Source organism: Epinephelus moara, chromosome 16 (assembly GCF_006386435.1).
Source record: "Epinephelus moara isolate mb chromosome 16, YSFRI_EMoa_1.0, whole genome shotgun sequence".
NCBI lineage: Eukaryota > Metazoa > Chordata > Actinopteri > Perciformes > Serranidae > Epinephelus > Epinephelus moara.
Window position 1 is genome coordinate 36,985,928 of NC_065521.1, and position 18,593 is coordinate 37,004,520.

Below are 18,593 nucleotides of genomic sequence, written 5' to 3' on the forward strand. Positions count from 1 at the left end.
ACAGCTTCTCCCTTAACAGTGAGGGTGTTTTTGCTTTGTGTATGTGAGGACAAGGAGCAGGAAATAATAGCCAAACATGCTGCCAGCATGATGGATTTTGTATCATGGAGACAGACAGCGTGGATTAGAAAACAAACACTGTTTTTTTCTGGTCCACAAAAAGCTCCGTCAGAAGGATCTTCTCGTCTAATGGATAGAAGGTAGACATTTATCCCTGTAGGCTAACCAAAGGCTCCGGATAAATCCTTGGCCCTCAGACACATCAATCATGAAAATGCTAGGGGCAGAGTATTGTCCCCTCGAGGAAAAACAACCCATTATTTGACCTACTGATGGTCTTTCCTACAAGTATATTGATGAATCGAGGAGTGTTTCAACATGCCTGCCGCAGAGAGGCACGTCCAGGGCGTCGCCAGTGCTTGCTGGGATAGACAACCATGACCCTGACAGGAAATTATAGGGTAGAGAAAATAAAGGTGCAATATTCAGCAGGATTATTTGCTCCATTTTCAACCACAACACACTTCTCACATAGTTTTACTAGTCTTCTAATTATTATCTTACAGGTCACAAAAAAATGTAAACATGGAAAGGCAAGATAAAGGGAACAGGTGCTGTGTGACACACATGAACTTCACACACCGATGATTATCAAAGGAGAGCAACTTCGGAAAACATCTTTGACATGAAGGGTGCATACGTGGCGCACATTCCAGTCGCAGCCTGCTCGCACTGTATTGAAAGTGAGGTGATTGCAGGTTTTTGTGCAGGGAATACTGTATAGGCGAACTGTAGCTGCAGCTTCCCTGAGATGGAGCACCGTCTGCAGTCGTCCAACGTGCCACGTGTCCACCGGGCCAGCCAGCCAGCCACCATCTGCCTTGAAGACAAGACTGGCACTCTCACTCGCTATAAAATGCAGCTGGGAGAATCAACAGCTGTTGAAGAAGAGCTCTTTCCAAATAACAAGGGGTGTGTGTGAGGGAGGGTAGGAGGGAGGGTTACTGTACATGAAAAGGAGGATAGTGGGGATGTGAGGCAGATGAGTGAAAGCACTGTGTCTTAAAAGATAAATCTGTCAGCACTCATGCAGGAGCCTTTGGTAATAGCCGGTTAACAGTTAAGTGTCATAGTGCAAAGACAGTCCAAAATGTTTTTTTGTTTTGACTATGTGTGACTTCAGCTCTATCTTAACCTCCCCGACAGACATTGTTTGTGCCCAGAGAATCAGTGAAAAAATCTGTCACGCTGGAAAAAAAGTGAGAATAGAGTGCATGTGGCTCGCTCTTTGGCTGACAAATTTGTACGCCAACATACATGTATACAGTGTGCATGCAGCCACGGGATGCACACACACACATGCACACACACGCTTGCTCTGCTGCTTCAATTTCAATTAAAATAAAAACGATTTCTCTTATCTCCCTGAACACCCTTCCTTTCTCCCCTCTTCGCACACATCCAGGAGACACCGAACTCCAGGTGAATTTCAATGTCAAAGACATGAAGGTAACGCAAGCGCTGCAATCTGTTCATTCTGTCAACTGGTTGTGTGTGTAGGTGTGCACGTGCACTTGTGTGTACTGTATGTGTAATGTGATTGGTGGGGGGCAGGCCTATTCATCTGTCTGGTGTGATCGTGGCTCTCTGTAACTGGGCCCAGGCGTGAGTATGCACTCTGTGATCTCCCAGATAAGAGTCATCCATCTGCTGTGTGTATCTGTCAGGGCCCAGGCAGCTCCGCTTATCGCTGCACTCATCCATTTCCCTCAATCATACTCACTCTATTCCCCTTTTCTCATCCCTCTCTGTTTTCTCCCCTCTGCACAGTTCAAATGCTGCGCTTAATCTTGATTAGCTGACAAGAAGACAATCACGTGTACGTGCACCGCGGCGTTGAAAACCTGCACATATGAATGCGAGGTGCAGCTTCTGCACACATGCACGAATGGAGGTGCATTAAAGAATGCAAGCTTTCACAAATAAGCACGCAGGCATGTAGCCATGTGCAGAAACACACCAGTGGCGCACCCAGAATTTTTTTCATAGGGATGGCCAAATGGGGCCCCTGAAAATTATGGGCTGGCATACCAAAACTAAAAGCCATGACTGAATTTCAGGAATTCAGTTTTGCTCTTGAAGTACCTGTTTTAATGCATACATATGTTAGGTGATTCATTGTTCTTAGGCTGGTTTTCCCTTTCCTTAAAAAGACAAATACACAGCTTTAATTTGAAGAAGTACACTGATTGTAAGGAACAAAATATTTACTGGGAACAAGCCTTTCCAAGTTTAGGGAGACTCATGAGTACCCATAGGACCTATTTTCATTCAGATATCTCAAGGTGAGAGTTCGAGGGACCTCTTTGTAAAATGGCCATGCCAGTTCCCTCACCAAAATTTAGCCTAATTTTGGAGCATTATTTAGCCCCCTCGCTGACAGGCTAAGCCAACACGGTTGCTACCAATGGATGCCTTAGGTTGTCTAGTTTCACATGATACCACAACCGTTATGCTAGCTTAAAAAATGAACGTGCAGCAGCCCCTTAAGGCCCAAACACAACAAACCAAAATTAAAAGACCAGCGGTGACAAAGGCCGAATGTTGCGTCGCCTCATGTCTCCTGTATCTTGGCCAAGAAGTTGCACCTGAACACACCGCAAAGAGCCAACGGCCATCTTGCACGTACACTCTGCACCTGCGTGAGATTAAATTTTTCAATTTTTTCAATTTTATTTATAAAGCCCAATATCACAAATCACAATTTGCCTCACATGGCTTTACAGCATACGACATCCCTCTGTCCTTAGGACCCTCGCAGTGGCTAAGGAAAAACTCCCCCAAAAAACCCTTTAACAGGGGGAAAAAAACGGTAGAAACAGAGATGAAATAACTCTCCATGGCTGGGGTTTAGCTGGAGTTTAGCTGTTTGTTTGCTTTCCTCACTTCTGTATCTCATCTGTGTCTGAGCTGAACCGCCAATCAGACTGATTTCATTCACAGACAAGCTCCACCGTCTCCAACACCGATTCAACATGCTGAATCAGCTCAAAAAAAAAGCAGACTAAGGCCAATGGTGTGGGTCACGCTGCAAAAACTATGCTGACATACTCTCACTGAAGGCATGACATTGACCAACAGCCGACTGTCTGCTTGGTGTGTCAGGACCCTTAGGTTGTCTAGTTTCACAAGATACCATGACCTTTATGTTAGCTTAAAAAAATAGCATGCAGCAGCCCCTTAAGGCCCAGACACACCAATCAAAAATGAAAGAACCAGCAGTGGTAAAGACTGACTGTTGCGTCGCCTCATGTCTTCTGTGTCTCGGCCAAGAAGTTGCACCTGTACACACCGCAAAGGCTACAGCCAACTAGCCCAGCCCTCTCTGAAGCCGATTCAGCATGCTCAATCAGATGAAAAAAAAGCAGACAGGAGCCAAGGGTGCAGGACACACTGCAAAAACTATGGCGATGCACTGATGACTGATGGCCTCACATTGACCAACAGCCGACTGTCGGCCGTGTGTTAGGGCCCCTAGGTTGTCTAGTTTTACAAGATACTATGACCTTCACGCTTGCTCAAAAAATTAGCGTGCCTCTTTAAGAAAATTAGCCTTGAGCCAGGAAGGCCATTTGGGGCCCAGCTATTTTATCAGGCCCCCTGCCCCCCTTGGAGGCACCACTGAAGCACACACACAGGTAGTTAGTATTCAGGGGCCCTACCTGAACCTATCAGATTACCCACTGTAGATGTGCCTCAGAGAGCAACACAAGTCCTTCTCTTGTACAATCACAGGAGAAAATATCCTTCCTTCCTAACATCAATCACACAGGTGAAAACTGAGCTGCTGTGTGTTATCTTTTCATTTTTCAGTCCACAGTGGTGAATCCGCCTGAGCAGCAGATGCCTAGGAACGACTTTGTGAAACGTGAGAGCATGAAGCGGCATGACAAGATGATTTGTGTACAGTAGCAACACCAGCTCAACTCAGGGGAGTGGAGTTTACACTGGGGAATCCATTTAGGCTTTTGCCACCCCATACATAACAAAGGCTTCACAGGCAACCCTCAGACCACAAAGCAGCCCTGAGGATGGCTTTGTTGTCCCAGCAATCTGTACTTAGTTTGTCACGATCAATATTGTAGGAACCAACCCTATTATTAATTCATAGTCATAAAAACATGGTGTGCTCCATGGTGGGCTGAATAAAGCTGCTTCAAAGAGGAGACAAACAGCGTGTTTCACATGGGATCATTACATGGGGCATAACGTGTTTCCATCATCAGTATTAATAGTATATGCCCATCCGAGACTGCATACCCTGGGTGCTGCTGGGCCTACAGCAGGACAGGTTTTTGCTAGTGGAATATTTATAGCTGTGCATTAAAAGTGGAATCAAGGGTTTAAGTGTACCATTGCAACACCGCTGCTGTTCCTTTGTCTGGGCCTGTCCAAAAATGTCTTGCCCGGGGCTATTTGCAGTGCTACACTGGAAATGTCAGATATCACACACTGCTGTCATATCAAAGCTGGAATACATTAAAGAACAGCTGTATCTCAGAGGGTTTCGTTTGATTCTTCTCTTCAAGAAGAATGTGTTGCAGCCAAGGATATCAAAGAGGTGACGTTTAGGTAAATAAATCCCACATGTATGCTTTGTTATTAGGAGTTCCCGGGATCTCAGACAGTTGTGTACAGGCAGGATTTAATTATTTCTCATTTGAGCACATCAGAGAGCTTTAATGCTGGCATCAAAGTGTTACATGATATATTCCCCCATAACTAAAATTAACACCAACAGTCTGAGGGACGTGGCAATACTCTGAACTACACTGCCATCTTGTGGTTCTCTTATGCACAATTTCAAGGGCATTGCTTTGTGTTGGAAAGTAGTGGGAACATGAGGGCTCAGATGAGGAAACATTTTTCAAACAGTCTTCAGCATAACGGAGAGTGGGGTGATTTGAGCCTGTGGTTAAGATGAGCCACCCCTTGTTTCTAGGCAACCATAGACAAAATTGGTAATGTGACCACAAATGTTGTAAGAGTCATCCATTACTCACTCTGTGATGGAAAGAGGTTTATGAAGTAAGTGGTAGGCAAACTGGAGTTCAAAAAACTTTCTTGCAAGTTGAAGGGATTATGTTGATGTCCCAAGGAGTCATGACTCAGTTTTAAAATCACACATGTTAGTGCTTTAGGACGTTACAGTATGAGGCTGTACTGTTAGCATGTTAGCTCCAAACTGCTGGGTGATACAAGTTTGTTCAGTTGGCAGGGTTGGGGTAATATGAGCCAAAAGGCCTGGGGATAGTTGAGCCTGTGGCCCACTTATCATTTACATTTTATCACTAAAATAATGTGACATGCTGAATTTTAGACCAAAACCCATCATGCCACACCAGGGGTGATGTAGTAGGGGGCAAAGTGGGACTGATTACCCAGGACCCCGATGGGAGTAGGGGCCCTCGAAAGGCTGGAATAAAATGTTTGGGTTTTCTTCTGAGACAATACTGCCATAACTAAATAAAAATTGGTTGAGTAAATCAGTTTAAAGAAAGAACTTTGTAGCTCTCCAAAGGCCCTTGAAGCCCAGATCAGACTGATAATTTGCGATGAGACGAAACCATTTTAAAAGGTTACATAGAAAAGTTGCAGCAGTTTGAACTGGCCATGTGAGCTCGATTCAAGCTGGCTGATGGTGTGAAAATCAGAACAGAAGTACAGAGAGTTGTTGCATAGAGATGATACACCATCTCATCTAGTTGCATTGGTGTGAACCGGCAGGTTTTTAGAACGTTGCAGAACAGTGCATTGCAAGTAGTTGCATGTTTCAACTCGTCTAATTGCGAATCTTTTGGTCTGAACTGGGCTTTAAAAGCACAAATGGTTTAGTCCGCCCCTGCTCTAGGATTCGTCTTGAAACACAGCTAGAGCTGAGTGAGTGACTGATTATGTAGCTGGAGCGCCGATGTAGACTGTCATGTCTTTTGCCAAGGAAGGGAAATCAGGTTTCCACAAAAGAAAGACAGTACAAAAGCAAACTGGCTTTGTAAAAAAAAGTAAAGGTGCGGTGAGGGGCACATGGATCAAGAGAGAAAAGGGCAGGGGGCCCACAGATACTGCTCATGCACAGGGCCCAGAATTTGGTGCTACGCCCCTGTGGCACACTTCTATGTAGAGAGGACGGACAGGGCTTTAACTTCTCTTGTTGATTTGGACAGAACAGTGGCAGAAGCACAGAATGTGAAGGCCATACATCAGGTAGCAAGATCGACAGGATGACTTCAAAGCAATTCACTGACATGAAACAACTAAGAGAAGTAAAAAGAGCGGGAGATAAGATTTACCCCCATGTGGCTCAACTTACCCCTCATCAAGGGACACGTTGAGCCAAGACACCACTTATTATGAGGGTCATATTTTGAAAACTGTTTATTTTATATCAAAAGTGAGTATTCCCAGGGATGCACCACAGCCTGTATTATACGTACATATTTTAGTTGGGAGACATTTCTGTCATGCCCTCACTTTAAAGGCATGTCAAGGAAAAATGGGCTCAGCTCACTCCACTATCCCCTCTGAGATTTCAGGCAGTGTAATTTGGGGATCGGTATGTGGTCAGAGTAGATAATTACAGCAGATCAGGGGGAAAAAATGCATACCGGTGCTTTAAAAGGGCACAGCCTTGGCTACTGCCAGGCATCAGTTTTGTTTCAGCATTAGGGGGGACACATTAAGTGGGCGTTAGGTGGTGCTCCCCTAAGAAATTCGGAACATCAAACACTTCTTTCCTGCATTCAATTTGTGCCTTTTCTGCATCAATTCATGGTTGAAATGTTTTTATAAATGTAAAGGTAAACATTAAATTAAGGCACAGGTGACAATTTAAAAACATAAAAATATAAATATAATGCAGTGAGGCTCTCAGGCAGTCTGTAATGCTTTCCAAATGTTTATTCTCCTGTGGATCAGATGTTCTCATTTAATGGTATCTCTGCTGAGTCAACACACATGGAGGCATGATTAACTCTGACCTCCTCTTTTGTTTGGGAAAGTAACCTCTTTCAATGTGCATGTGGTACCTATTTACATTAATGACACATTAGGGGAGAGTGGGGATGGTTGTAACATTTGGGATATTTCTGTCTTTATCTTGGAACTCTTAAGCCAGTGTGTTCAAAATGTGATACCACCTTAACTACCTACCTCTGCTATAAAATGGCGTAGCTGTTATCTCTGTCACACAAACAGAAAAGTCATAGTTTGGTCTCAAACACAAGGACAGTAATGTTAAAATTCATCCCATAATCCAGGTTAGTGAATATTTAAAGTTATTATATTGTGTACATTTGCTTACCCATGGTACTGACAAAAAATGCAACTGGACTTGTAAAGGAGGAGGAGGTTCATGAGGAGACGTCTACGATCACGGGCATCAATGAGAATGCACACATTTATTGTCAAACTGAAGAACTTGTAGTTAAACAAAAAGGGAGGAGCAAACATGGGTTTGAATCTGGAAGAAATAAATAAAAATTCTAAGTTATAAAAATAAATGTCCATTTTAATAAGGGTAAATAATGATCTAAATTAAACTCCTCATACACAGGATAAACTAAAGAGAAAGAAGCTGCTTACCTGCACTTTGGACCCATGTGATGATGAGGAAAGAAGGAATGAAATGGTTTAAGGGTTTAAACAGGGGTGAACTGGTGAACTCAATCAGGTTAATGAGTGAACAAAGAGTGAAAGGAGCCAATTGGTGCTGAGGACAGGAAAGGAAATGAGGTAAGTGAGGAAAAGAGGTGTCAAAATAAAGAAAAAATAGAAATCTTTACTACAGGACAGGTAGTTATTTTTAAAGAGACTTTTTACACATTACAAAAAATGTAAAGAAAAGTTTCTATTATAGTATTGAGCATTTGGTCAACCAAAAAAACCTTCTGTTTACATTCCTTACATTCCAAGTGTCATGGTAACGGATAATAATAATAATAATAATAATAATAATAATTGGGTAATACCATGTACCATGAAACTGAATACCTTGAAAGATGGTTTTTGTACTGTGAAATGACAAAAACTTTCGACATCAAAATCTTTTTTTTTCAACACTTAAATTACTTTTTAACATGACTAATGTGTGTGTGTTAGCGCTTGTCTGATTATGTGTTGATATTTTTTCATTGCTCATTTTAATTAATTTATGAACTACTGGACTTTAATGGCTCATATGTGTTGTCATGTTTACAGAGAGAGTATGTAACTTGGTCAAGAAACTGTGCCAAGATACCCTCAGTACGACACGTTTTTGTGTCATTTTAGAATCAGTAGGCTCAAGTGGGGTGACTGGGCTCAGCCTTAGAGATAGGGTGAGGAGCTTGGACATCCTGAGGGAGCTCAGAGTAGAGTCGCTGCTCCTTCGTATTGAAAGGGGTCAGTTGACGTGGTTCGGATGTGATCAGGATGCCTCCTGGCACGTCCCACTGGTAGGAGGCCCCGGGGCAGACACAGAACACGCTGGTGGGATTACATATCTCATGTGGCCTGGGAACACCTTGGGGAGAGGGATGTCTGGGGTGCTTTGCTTGGCCTGCTGCCCCCACGACCCGGCCCTAGATAAGCGAATGGGGAGATTTTTTTAAAGCTTACCTTACTGTTTTGAACATGCATGTTTCTTCTATATTTAAAATATATAACATTGTAAGCTTTCTTAATGTGCAACTAAACCCTTCTCAATGTGTTCTCATTTGTTAGTTTGGTACAACAAAGTCAGAACCTTAGTAACAAATTCTGCTTTTAAAAAGTGATGGGGACAAAAACTGGCAGGGACATGTCCCCGGCGTCCTCAGTATAAATGACACCAATGCACAAATGTGCAAACAAGCTCACTGTGCAGAATATACAGAATCTGAGACAGCGAGGTGAAACAACTGCCTATTTTATTAGGTCTGATTCAAAAGGTGGACATTTATCTTTAAGCAAACAAAATTAACCAAAGCAACAAACAATTAGGTATCTTTAAACTACAGTGTTCTATAAAACACAGCACACAAAATATAACTTTCTGATCATGTTTATGAAAAAACTCCAGATTATTTGATAAAGTCATCCATGGATTAAACACGTGTACTTGTCTCATCCAAAAGACAATGCTGAAATATTATTTACAGGTCATTGCTAAGAAAAGTAAGCGAATACAAATACTAGTTTTGTTACAGTGCACCCCATAATGTTGCTGTGAAGTTTTAATGACATTTACCGACACTGTGCACAGAAAAAGCCTTAATGTATTCATCCTGTCTTACAGTTCATGCTCACGGGCATGCCTTAATGTGGACGTGTAGAAAAACATAATAAATACCAACTTTTTAAAAAAAAGCAGATAACACAAACCTTAAAACACATTACATGGAAACAAATATTAAATGTTTTAGAAAGCAAAAAATCAAATAAAGTTAAATTCTAAGGGGGAAAAAAATCCACAGAAACGTTGGTCAAACTACGCTATGACTTTAAACATCAGAGCTGGTTTACAGGTCATTAACAGGGGGTGAAGGTTGGTGTTCAACAAGACCGAACATGTAGATGAAGAAGGAGAAACACAGGTAGCATATTAAAACAATATTTGTTCCTATTTACTACAGTAGAGTACACGTTTCCTTATACACAGCCAACAATCACCAGAGAGTGTAAATGTCTGAAAATCAGCAAGGTTCTTTCGATAAAACTATCACCATGATCATCCCTGAGAACAAATTTTGGTTCAGTACTCAGTGCATCTGACACGTACTGTCTTTATTACCAATTTATCTTGTGACGTCAAATCTAAAAACTTTGCCTTTAAATGACCACTAAATAATGCCACTGGAAGATTTTTTTTTTTTTTTTTTTTGAAGAATTTGCAATGCAAATTTCATGCCAACAACAAGCGGCAATCAAGATCTCACCTACATGTGTGCAGGCGTGTGTGTGTGTACGATGCTCCTCCTCACATAGAGGAACACTACTTGTATGAACTGACTGGCAAAGAACCGGTTTAGAAAAGAACGTTTTTGCAAAAAGTGAATCAGAATACACAGTACTGAGTGTACAAAATAGAGGGGAAACCATGCTGCCTTGGCTTTATTATTACAGTTAACCCTGATTTAAAATGCTTCCATGTATTTTAGGTATAAAACAACAAAAACTTATATTCTGTGCATAAAAATGACATTGCTCTGGTTTTCATCATCATCATCTTGGCGTCCTCCTCATCTTCCTCGTCTCTGGTCCCTTGATGACCCGCCCTCTTCGACATACACCCCACCTCTTCCTTCTTCCTTCCGTCTTTTCAGGCCTCCTCCTCTTCCTGCTCACTGTCATCAGAGCCTGCAGGACAAAAGGTAGATGTTTATGATTTCCTGATATGAAGGATGATGGTTACACCCAAAATTCTTTATTTATTGTTAAAGAGGACCTATGATGCTTATTTTACATTTTTACAGGGGCATCTTTTGACAGAAATGTTCTCCAATACTCATAATTACACTCACCTGCCACTTCATTTGGTACACCTTTAACTGCCCATTAACAAAAATAGCTAAACAGCCAATCACGTGGCAGCAGCTTAATGTATTTAGGCATGTAGACATGGTCAAGACGACCTGCTGAAGTTCAAACAGAGCATCAGAATGAGGAAGAAAGGTGATTTAAGTGACTTCGAACGTGGCATGGTTGGTGGTGCCAGACAGGCACCAGTGAGCAGCAGTTCTCTGGGTGAAAATGCCTTGTTGATGCCAGAGGTCAGAGGAGAATGGCCAGACTGGTTCAAGATGATAGAAAGGCAACAGTAACTCAAATAACCACTGGTTACAACCAAGGTCTGCAGAAGACCATGTCTGAACCAACAACACGTCCAACCTTGAAGCAGATGGGCTACAGCAGCAGAAGACCACACCAGGTGCCACTCCTGTCAGCTAACAACAGGAAACTGAGGCTACAGTTCACACAGGCTCACCAAAACTGGACAATAGAAGATTGGAAAAACGTTGCCTGGTCTGATGAGTCTGGATTTCTGCTGCCACATTCAGATGGTAGGGTCAGAATTTGGTGTAAACAACATGAAAGCATGGATCCATCCTGCCTTGTATCAACGGTTCAGGCTGCTGGTGGTGGTGTAATGGTGTGGGGGATATTTTCTTGGCACACTTTGGGCCCCTTAGTACCAACTGAGCATGGTTTAAACACCACAGCCTACCTGAGTATTGTTGCTGACCGTGTCCATCCCTTTATGACCACAGTGTACCCATCTTCTGATGGCTACTTCCAGCAGGATAACGCACCATGTCACAAAGCTCAAATCATCTCAAACTGGTTTCTTGAACATGACAATGAGTTCACTGTACTCCAATGGCCTCCACAGTCACCAGATCTCAATCCAATAGAGCACCTTTGGGTGATGCTGTCATGTCAATATGGACCAAAATCTCTGAGGAATGTTTCCAGCACCTTGTTGAATCAATGCCACCAAGAATTAAGGCAGCTCTGAAGGCAAAAGGGGTCCAACCTGGTACTAGCAAGGTGTACCTAATAAAGTGGCCAGTGGGTGTATGTTTTCATTAGTTTATAATCACCTGCTGTCTATATCTACATACAGAGCAGGTCTTCTTCCACGGAGTCCGCCATGTTGTTCTACAGTAGTCCAGAACGGACAAACCAAACACGGGCTCGAAACAGGACTATTTTAGTTTTCGTATCGGCCACTGTAGTTCTCCTACACGCTCAAAACACAGGAGAAGTTTCAGTTCTGCAACCTCGCCGCTACACGCCACTAAAATCCTTCACACTGGACCTCTCACAGTCAAAAAACACCTTATTTTCCCCCATACTATCTGTGCTGGAACATCTGCATTCACCCTCTGTCTGAAATAATTCATTTTAGGGCCTGTCTCTTTAAGGCTCCCTCCTGAGAAGCCTGGTCTGCTCTGATTTGTCAGTGTTGCCAGGTCTTTTGTATCTCGGCGTTTTTGCACCGTCATTGCAGCCAGAAGAATGAGAATAGCTGCACTTTAACTGCACAAATAAAAGCTTCTAAATACAACCGGACATGTTCCAACAGGAATATGATCTGAAATCAGGGAGGAATTCACAACATGGACAACAAGGTTTACATGTTTCACCAACATTAGCATGTAGCTACATGTACGTTAGCAGTGTCTTTGCAACTGGGGAATGACTGTAACAGAGAAAAGCGGCACCTCCTACTGTGGAAAATCACCAATAAAAGCTTCTAAACACAACCGGACATGTTCCAGCAGGAAGATGATCCGAAATTAGGGAGAAATTAATGTTGGCAACCAAGTTTACATGCCTCCCTGGCGTTAGCATGTAGCTTCATTTAGCAGTGTAGGCCACGGTTTTTGATCAGCAGGGATTACTTTACCTCATTATTTGAAACCTAGGCCACATCAATATGAACATCCTTCACTTTATATGAGACACAAAATAGGGAAAAGCATGATAGGTCCACTTTAAAGCAAATCCCAGTCAGATTTTAAGACGACAAAGCAGCATAATTGCAAAGTAGACAGTATGAAACACAAGATGAACTGCCATCCCACACCGTTACAACCCACCCCCACTGGTTGTTGGTTGTCATAGTGGTCTTACCGTCAATCACAATTTCTCCACCACCATCGTCCTTCTCCTCTGGACTCTCATCTGAGGGGGGAGATATTTCCTGTCTATTCAGTTCAGCCTGCATTACCCACACATTTATATTACAGCTACAACACAAGCCAGTGAACTTGATGCTAACAAGCCTGTGGCCTCTCATTCACAGTATGAGCAACAGCAAACACTGAATCATTTTACAACTGCTAGCTACTATTTTCAGAACACACTAAAAGGAGCTTTAAAATACAAATCTCTCTATAAAATCTACTTATAAACAACTGGTCACTGTACCCCAACCAGCACAGGGGACCAGTGGGGTTTTAGCTGGGATGCACTGCTTCACCGGCCGATATTCGCCTTGTTGAATGCCATCAGCCTGTTGGCAAATAAGATGACATTCACCGATGGCAGCGGCCGATGTTTTTCTGTTGTGTCACATCAATTTTGCGCAGGATAAAAAGCAGGGCTCGAGACTAACAGCGTCCTGTCCTCCCAGGGACAATAGAAAATTTGTTTGGGACGAACTGAGATCTTCCCCGGGACGCCTCCAGGATGAAAGGACGCAATAAAGTCACTATGGATGCGTGAGAAGATGCACCCTATTGTTTCCCTGATAACGCTACATTGGCATCAATAGGAGGAGAGCTAGTCAATGTTAGCTGTTGTGGCTGAAACTGACAGCTAATGGAGTTACATTATGATGCGTTCAAGCTCTATTAAGTGAAAATGAGTATTGCGCCGAGTTAAATTATAATGGTATCATGATGTGTTTTTGTTTTTGGCGAAAGAAGACGAAACATAAATCAATACAATTGTTTGAAGGTGAAATTTGTTGATATTTTCAGCAACACATAATAGATTTTAGAGAGGGAATTATGATATATTTCATACAGTAAAAAGACTTTGAAGCAATTTCAAAGATGTTCATGAGAGAGAAGGTTATTCAAGGTTGTTTCATATATATGTACGGTTGAATTTCTGCTCATTCAAAGATTGTGTAATGAAAGGCCGACTTATTTTGAAACTATCTTTTTTTTTTGTAGTCGAGGTTTCTTTGTTTCTCTGGCACAAAATGTGGGAATATATAATGGCAAAAACAAAATCAACAACAAAAAAAAACACTGGAGTTCACCATCGGCCAAACTGTTCTTTCAAACATCGGTATTGACCCAGAATTTTACACTTGGTGCATCCCTGGTTTTAATTGTTTTTATAATTTCTAGATGAGCACTGACCAGCACTTGGCCCCCTCTCCTCTTCTTCTTCTTCCTCTTCTTCTTCCTCCTCCTCTTCATCTTCCTCTTCCTCCTCCCTACTGTGACCTTGTTCAGCTTCACCAGCTTCCTCGCCGGGCTCATCGTCTGAGTCGGAGATCACTACGCACTCATCTCCATTACCGTTGTCAGCAGCTCTGGCCCCGCTGCCACCACTGGAGGACAAAAAAACCCCCACACACACACACTTACATTAGTGTGAACAGTACACACACTCATTGTGTCGGTATGCATCCCACCTGGTCTCACCAGCAGGAAAAAAGGGGGGAATCAGGAAACTGTAAAATTTTACACATGAACTATAATTTCTGGGCCCTGGGGCTGAGAATATCTTTAGAATTTATAGCTTAATAAGTGGTTTGTCCACCGACTACATATTACACTGTATGTGTCTGTGGACTGAATATACACGAGAATTTCTGTCTTACCTGCCGTTCTCTCGCGGTTCCCAGAGTGGAGTGAGGTAGTATCTCAGAGGGTCCCTGTACAGGTCGTCCTTAAGAATCTAAACAACAGTACAGAGGGCATTTCAATACATTTAAATTCAATATAATGTGATGCATGTGCTCTCTAAAGTGATTTAATAGACCTAACACAATCCTGCTAATCAGAGACAAAGGTTTGAGGTGGGGCTGCATGAGTGTATATTGCTAAATAATTCTATTCTATCATAAACTGGTAAGAAATGTGAATAAATGGAGAACAAAAAAAAACAAAACACGTTTAACATTTAAACCATTCAGACTTTAACACTCTTCCGACACACATCTGCCCTGTAACAACTGCAATTAATGGTTGTCTAGTGGGATAAAATGTTACAAAAGGTGTCATGACACTGAAGAGGTCTAAATACATGTCACTAGAGTAGTGCACTTTTAAAACTCTAACGCTTGTTGACAAATCCACATATGTGGCAGTGTTAACGCCACGTTCAACTCTCTGATCTCTGTGTGCTACAATCATGGGCCTGTGTCAGTGTAAGGGTGCAGTCAGCTGTACCAGTGCTACATCATCTTGTCCTGGGTTGCTATGGTCACTGAACCAGCTGAAGAAGGTCTGGTAGACGCCACGTGACGACTTCCTGGGTTCACTGTGGGCCGTCAGGTTCTGTCCGCGGTGCCACAGGATGGGGTTGGAGAACGACATGGGAGATCCTGAAATGAGAGAAACCCGGATCAGTCAGTGAGTCACAATTTGATGGCTGTGTAGATTTTAGGTAGCCTTAAAAGACGATCAATACTCATCTGTAGATGTTATGTACTAATTAAGTATGCACAGTCAGTCTGAGAGATGAAGATGTTAACACCCCTGAACCATCTGATATTTACAAATACGGGCATGACATGACGTTCCTCATATATATCTTCCGATTTTTGTTGTGACTGTGTCAGACGCCTGTGTGCCCTTGTGTATCAGTCTATGTCCCCTTTCTAAATTAGGCGTTTTTGCCTGTCCATGAACACAGCGCAGGTGGAGATCCTCAGCAGCAGTTTGTGGAGTTGTGCATGTATTCTTCAAAAAAGCACCTAGTTTACAAATAACTTCTGGCTTATCTGATTGTAAGAGCAAAATTAATTTAAACATAGATGGATGGTTTAAGTCCTACTTTGACAAATACCTTTCTCTGTAAGTCATTCAGCTTACATTCAGACATTCAAACAGAATATGATACTCATCTCCCACACGATTATCATCACAGAGGCTGCAGAACCACTAGTTCCTGTCCAGCCCTTTATATCTTCCAGTGACGTTAGGAACTCTGGTGTTGTTTATTCTAAAATTACAAATAGCCTGTCTGTACTTTTGGTTTTCATGCAACAGACACTCCAGTTTAAACTGTTGTTTATCTTTGACATATATGTCATATGATGTCATACTTCTGAGCTTACTTTGCCACTTTTGTACAAACTGATCTTTTACTCTCTGTTCAACGGTTAGTTTTAACCAGTTCAATAATGCACCTAATAAATGGTCCAGCTCCAAAAATAGGAAATCAAAATGTGCCAGCAGATGTTTTAATCGTGGCGGGCCACCACAAATAAATTAATGTGTGAGAACCATGATATAGGGTATGGGAAGAATTTTATTAAATGTAATTCAACATCTAAAACTGTGTACAAATATATATCTTAAGCCCTTTTTGTGTCAGCGGATGCACTTAATATCTTTCCACAGCACAAAATAAAACTCACACTTCAGCATCACTGATGATGTGGTATGAAACTGTATTGTTTTGAAATGTGTTATAAATATTCTGTTCATCCATATTTACATACATAAAGAACAAAACAACAACAGTGTTGTTCCTTTTATTCACAAATATGACTCAGTGTATCATGGTTGAAATATAATGTTTTAGTTTACTGTTTACTTGTACCAAATAAAAACAAAATGTACATGGCAGTTATATTATTATAGTATTATATGCCAATATATTATACATATTACCACCTGGCTCTACAGTGCACATGACCTTTACAGTGCCATGTTGCAAAGTGTGACTTAACATGGTGCATTCATTATGTATGATAATTATGGCTTGACTTAATCACCATGTGCTTATTTTTACCTCCCATTCCGAGGTGCAGCTCCTTCATGATGATGTTATTCTGGAAGTACGGGTTCCGTCGGAAGTGGAAGCGGATCCTGTAGCCCAGTTTATTATTCTTGAAGGACTCAATCTGAAAAGACAACGGGAAATGTCTGAACTCTGCTGCAGGGCATTTACAAGAGCCAAACTTATTAAGTACACAAACACTTCCTACCTCGAGATCAGTCATGTAACTAAGAGCATCTTCATCAGTCTCGTCAATGTGAGCTGAGAGATGAGGATGGTTCAACAGCTGGAACATCAAAGTTAAGCAAAAAACTCAACATATATTTAGTTCACTTTCTCAAACACAACATAGGAATGGGAAAAGAGGGACATTTTTTTATTTTAAGGATACAGCCGTCACCCAGAAGCCAGGGATGGTTTTTGTGATGGAGCTGCGCTGATCCAGATGTGGGCGCCGCTGACGACTGATCTTCAGCTCCAGCCGTTGATGAAGCCGGGCGCTTTTCTTCTCAAGAGCTTCCAGCCTCATCTGTACCTGTGCCAGGAGAGCCACCGACTGTCTCATCTCTGGGGCCATCTTAACTGACACAATGGCACACTCCCCATCGTCATTGTCCTCATTGTCTGATGGGAAAGAGGAGCTCGGAGTGGAGGACGATCCAGATATGGATTCATCACCTTCGTCTGCCTCTGGCATCTCATCTGCATCCTCTCTGTCAGTACTGTGCACAGATGTGGAGCTGTCTGCAGCAGCTGCCTGAGTTTTAGAGCCCGTCCTTGAGGACTGGTGGCCCCCGCGTTGCTTGAATTTGCTCCCCAGTTTCACCTGTTTGGCCTTTTCAGATGAGCAAGGAGTCTCTTGACTGTCTTCCCCGTCTCCTCCTGTGAGACTGGCAAGTGCTTCAGCAGCTGCTATGGCTGCTGAGTCGGTTTGGTCCAGAGAAGCTGAAGGACGCTGCTTTGCTCCCTCTGTCTTCTCCGTATCCCCCCTTGCCTGTGCAGACCCATGTGCGTCTGAGGACTGTGGCTTTTCTGTGTTGCTGGCACCGTGACCGTCAGCACTGGAGTTGTTGACAGGCAGTGCACTGGTGCCATCTGTTAGGTCTGAACCCTGATCCGCTTGCACGGCAGCTGCAGCTCCCTCACTAGCTCTTGACTGGCCCTCGCTCCCGGCTATTTCTTTACTCTGTGCTTCACTGTTCCTGCAACTTTCTGAAGTGAGCCCCGCTTCATTTGATGCGTCACTTACTTTCGCGGACTTGCAGGGGATCTTATTGCTTTCATTATGGTCGGGTGATGGACACCGTTTCCTCGATGCAGAGTCAGCGGACTGTTTGCAGCCCGTCAGTTCACTCATGCTAGCTAGCTAGCAGAATAGCTAACAAGCTTGGTTAGCCTGCAAGCACGACTAAAACAAACTTAAATGCAATTGATTACACCACTGAAATGGCTACTGAGGCAATCCGTGTGGTTTTGTAACGCGAATCGTAACGTAACCTACATTCTCAATGGAGCAAGAACAGGAAGCAGCTCTTGTGTTTCTCCGCGGCCTTGCGGAACGTTGAAAATTAGCAGGCTATTGCTAACGCTCGTTAGCTCACGTTACCCAATGCGCGTGTCCTCGCTGTAATGGCCGCTCCACATTCTCCCGAATAAAAGCCCAGCAAAAAAGACTAACTCGAAGTGTACAAACCTTCCCGAGCTATACCGCCTTCAGAAACAACACGAACTCTTTATATTAGTTTATGTTTGCAATATCCGTTAGCTTACTATCCGTGCACCGACGTGAGAGAAAAACAATCCTCTGATTGGTTACGGCACGCCGCGCTAAAACCTCGCCACCAATCAGCGACAAGGGTGTGTTTACACAGTAATCTATCTGTAGCGCTGGTTTAACTGCGCAGCGAGCAAGTGCAGCTATACTGTTGTCGTGAGACCGTCCTTACGTCAGTAAATATAAATAATATTTACATGTTTACCCGACAATACATAAACAGACTGTGTATTACATGATTGCGTCATAGCTCATAACGTCCTGTATGTGAGGTCATATCTGGAACAGGCGGTTATTAATGTAGGAAATGTGTTATTAATCACAAAAT

At 42.7% G+C, this 18,593-nt stretch overlaps 1 protein-coding gene across 2 annotated transcripts; it reads right to left on the reverse strand.

Annotated features, from left to right (window-relative positions):
- Positions 1-8,928: 8,928 nt before the first annotated feature.
- On the reverse strand, positions 8,929-18,304 carry tspy (testis specific protein Y-linked). 2 transcript variants are annotated; one of them, XM_050065637.1, is made up of 8 exons: positions 16,883-18,304; positions 16,700-16,777; positions 16,504-16,615; positions 14,934-15,088; positions 14,363-14,439; positions 13,896-14,089; positions 12,655-12,705; positions 8,929-10,374 (listed from the first exon to the last, which is right to left on the reverse strand). In XM_050065637.1, exons 1-8 carry the CDS (start codon positions 17,846-17,848, stop codon positions 10,337-10,339), a joined length of 1,671 nt encoding a protein of 556 aa, XP_049921594.1. In that variant the 5' UTR covers positions 17,849-18,304; the 3' UTR covers positions 8,929-10,336. The 2 variants fall into 2 exon arrangements, with proteins under 2 accessions (XP_049921594.1, XP_049921595.1); XM_050065638.1 differs by lacking the exon at positions 12,655-12,705.
- Positions 18,305-18,593: the final 289 nt, after the last annotated feature.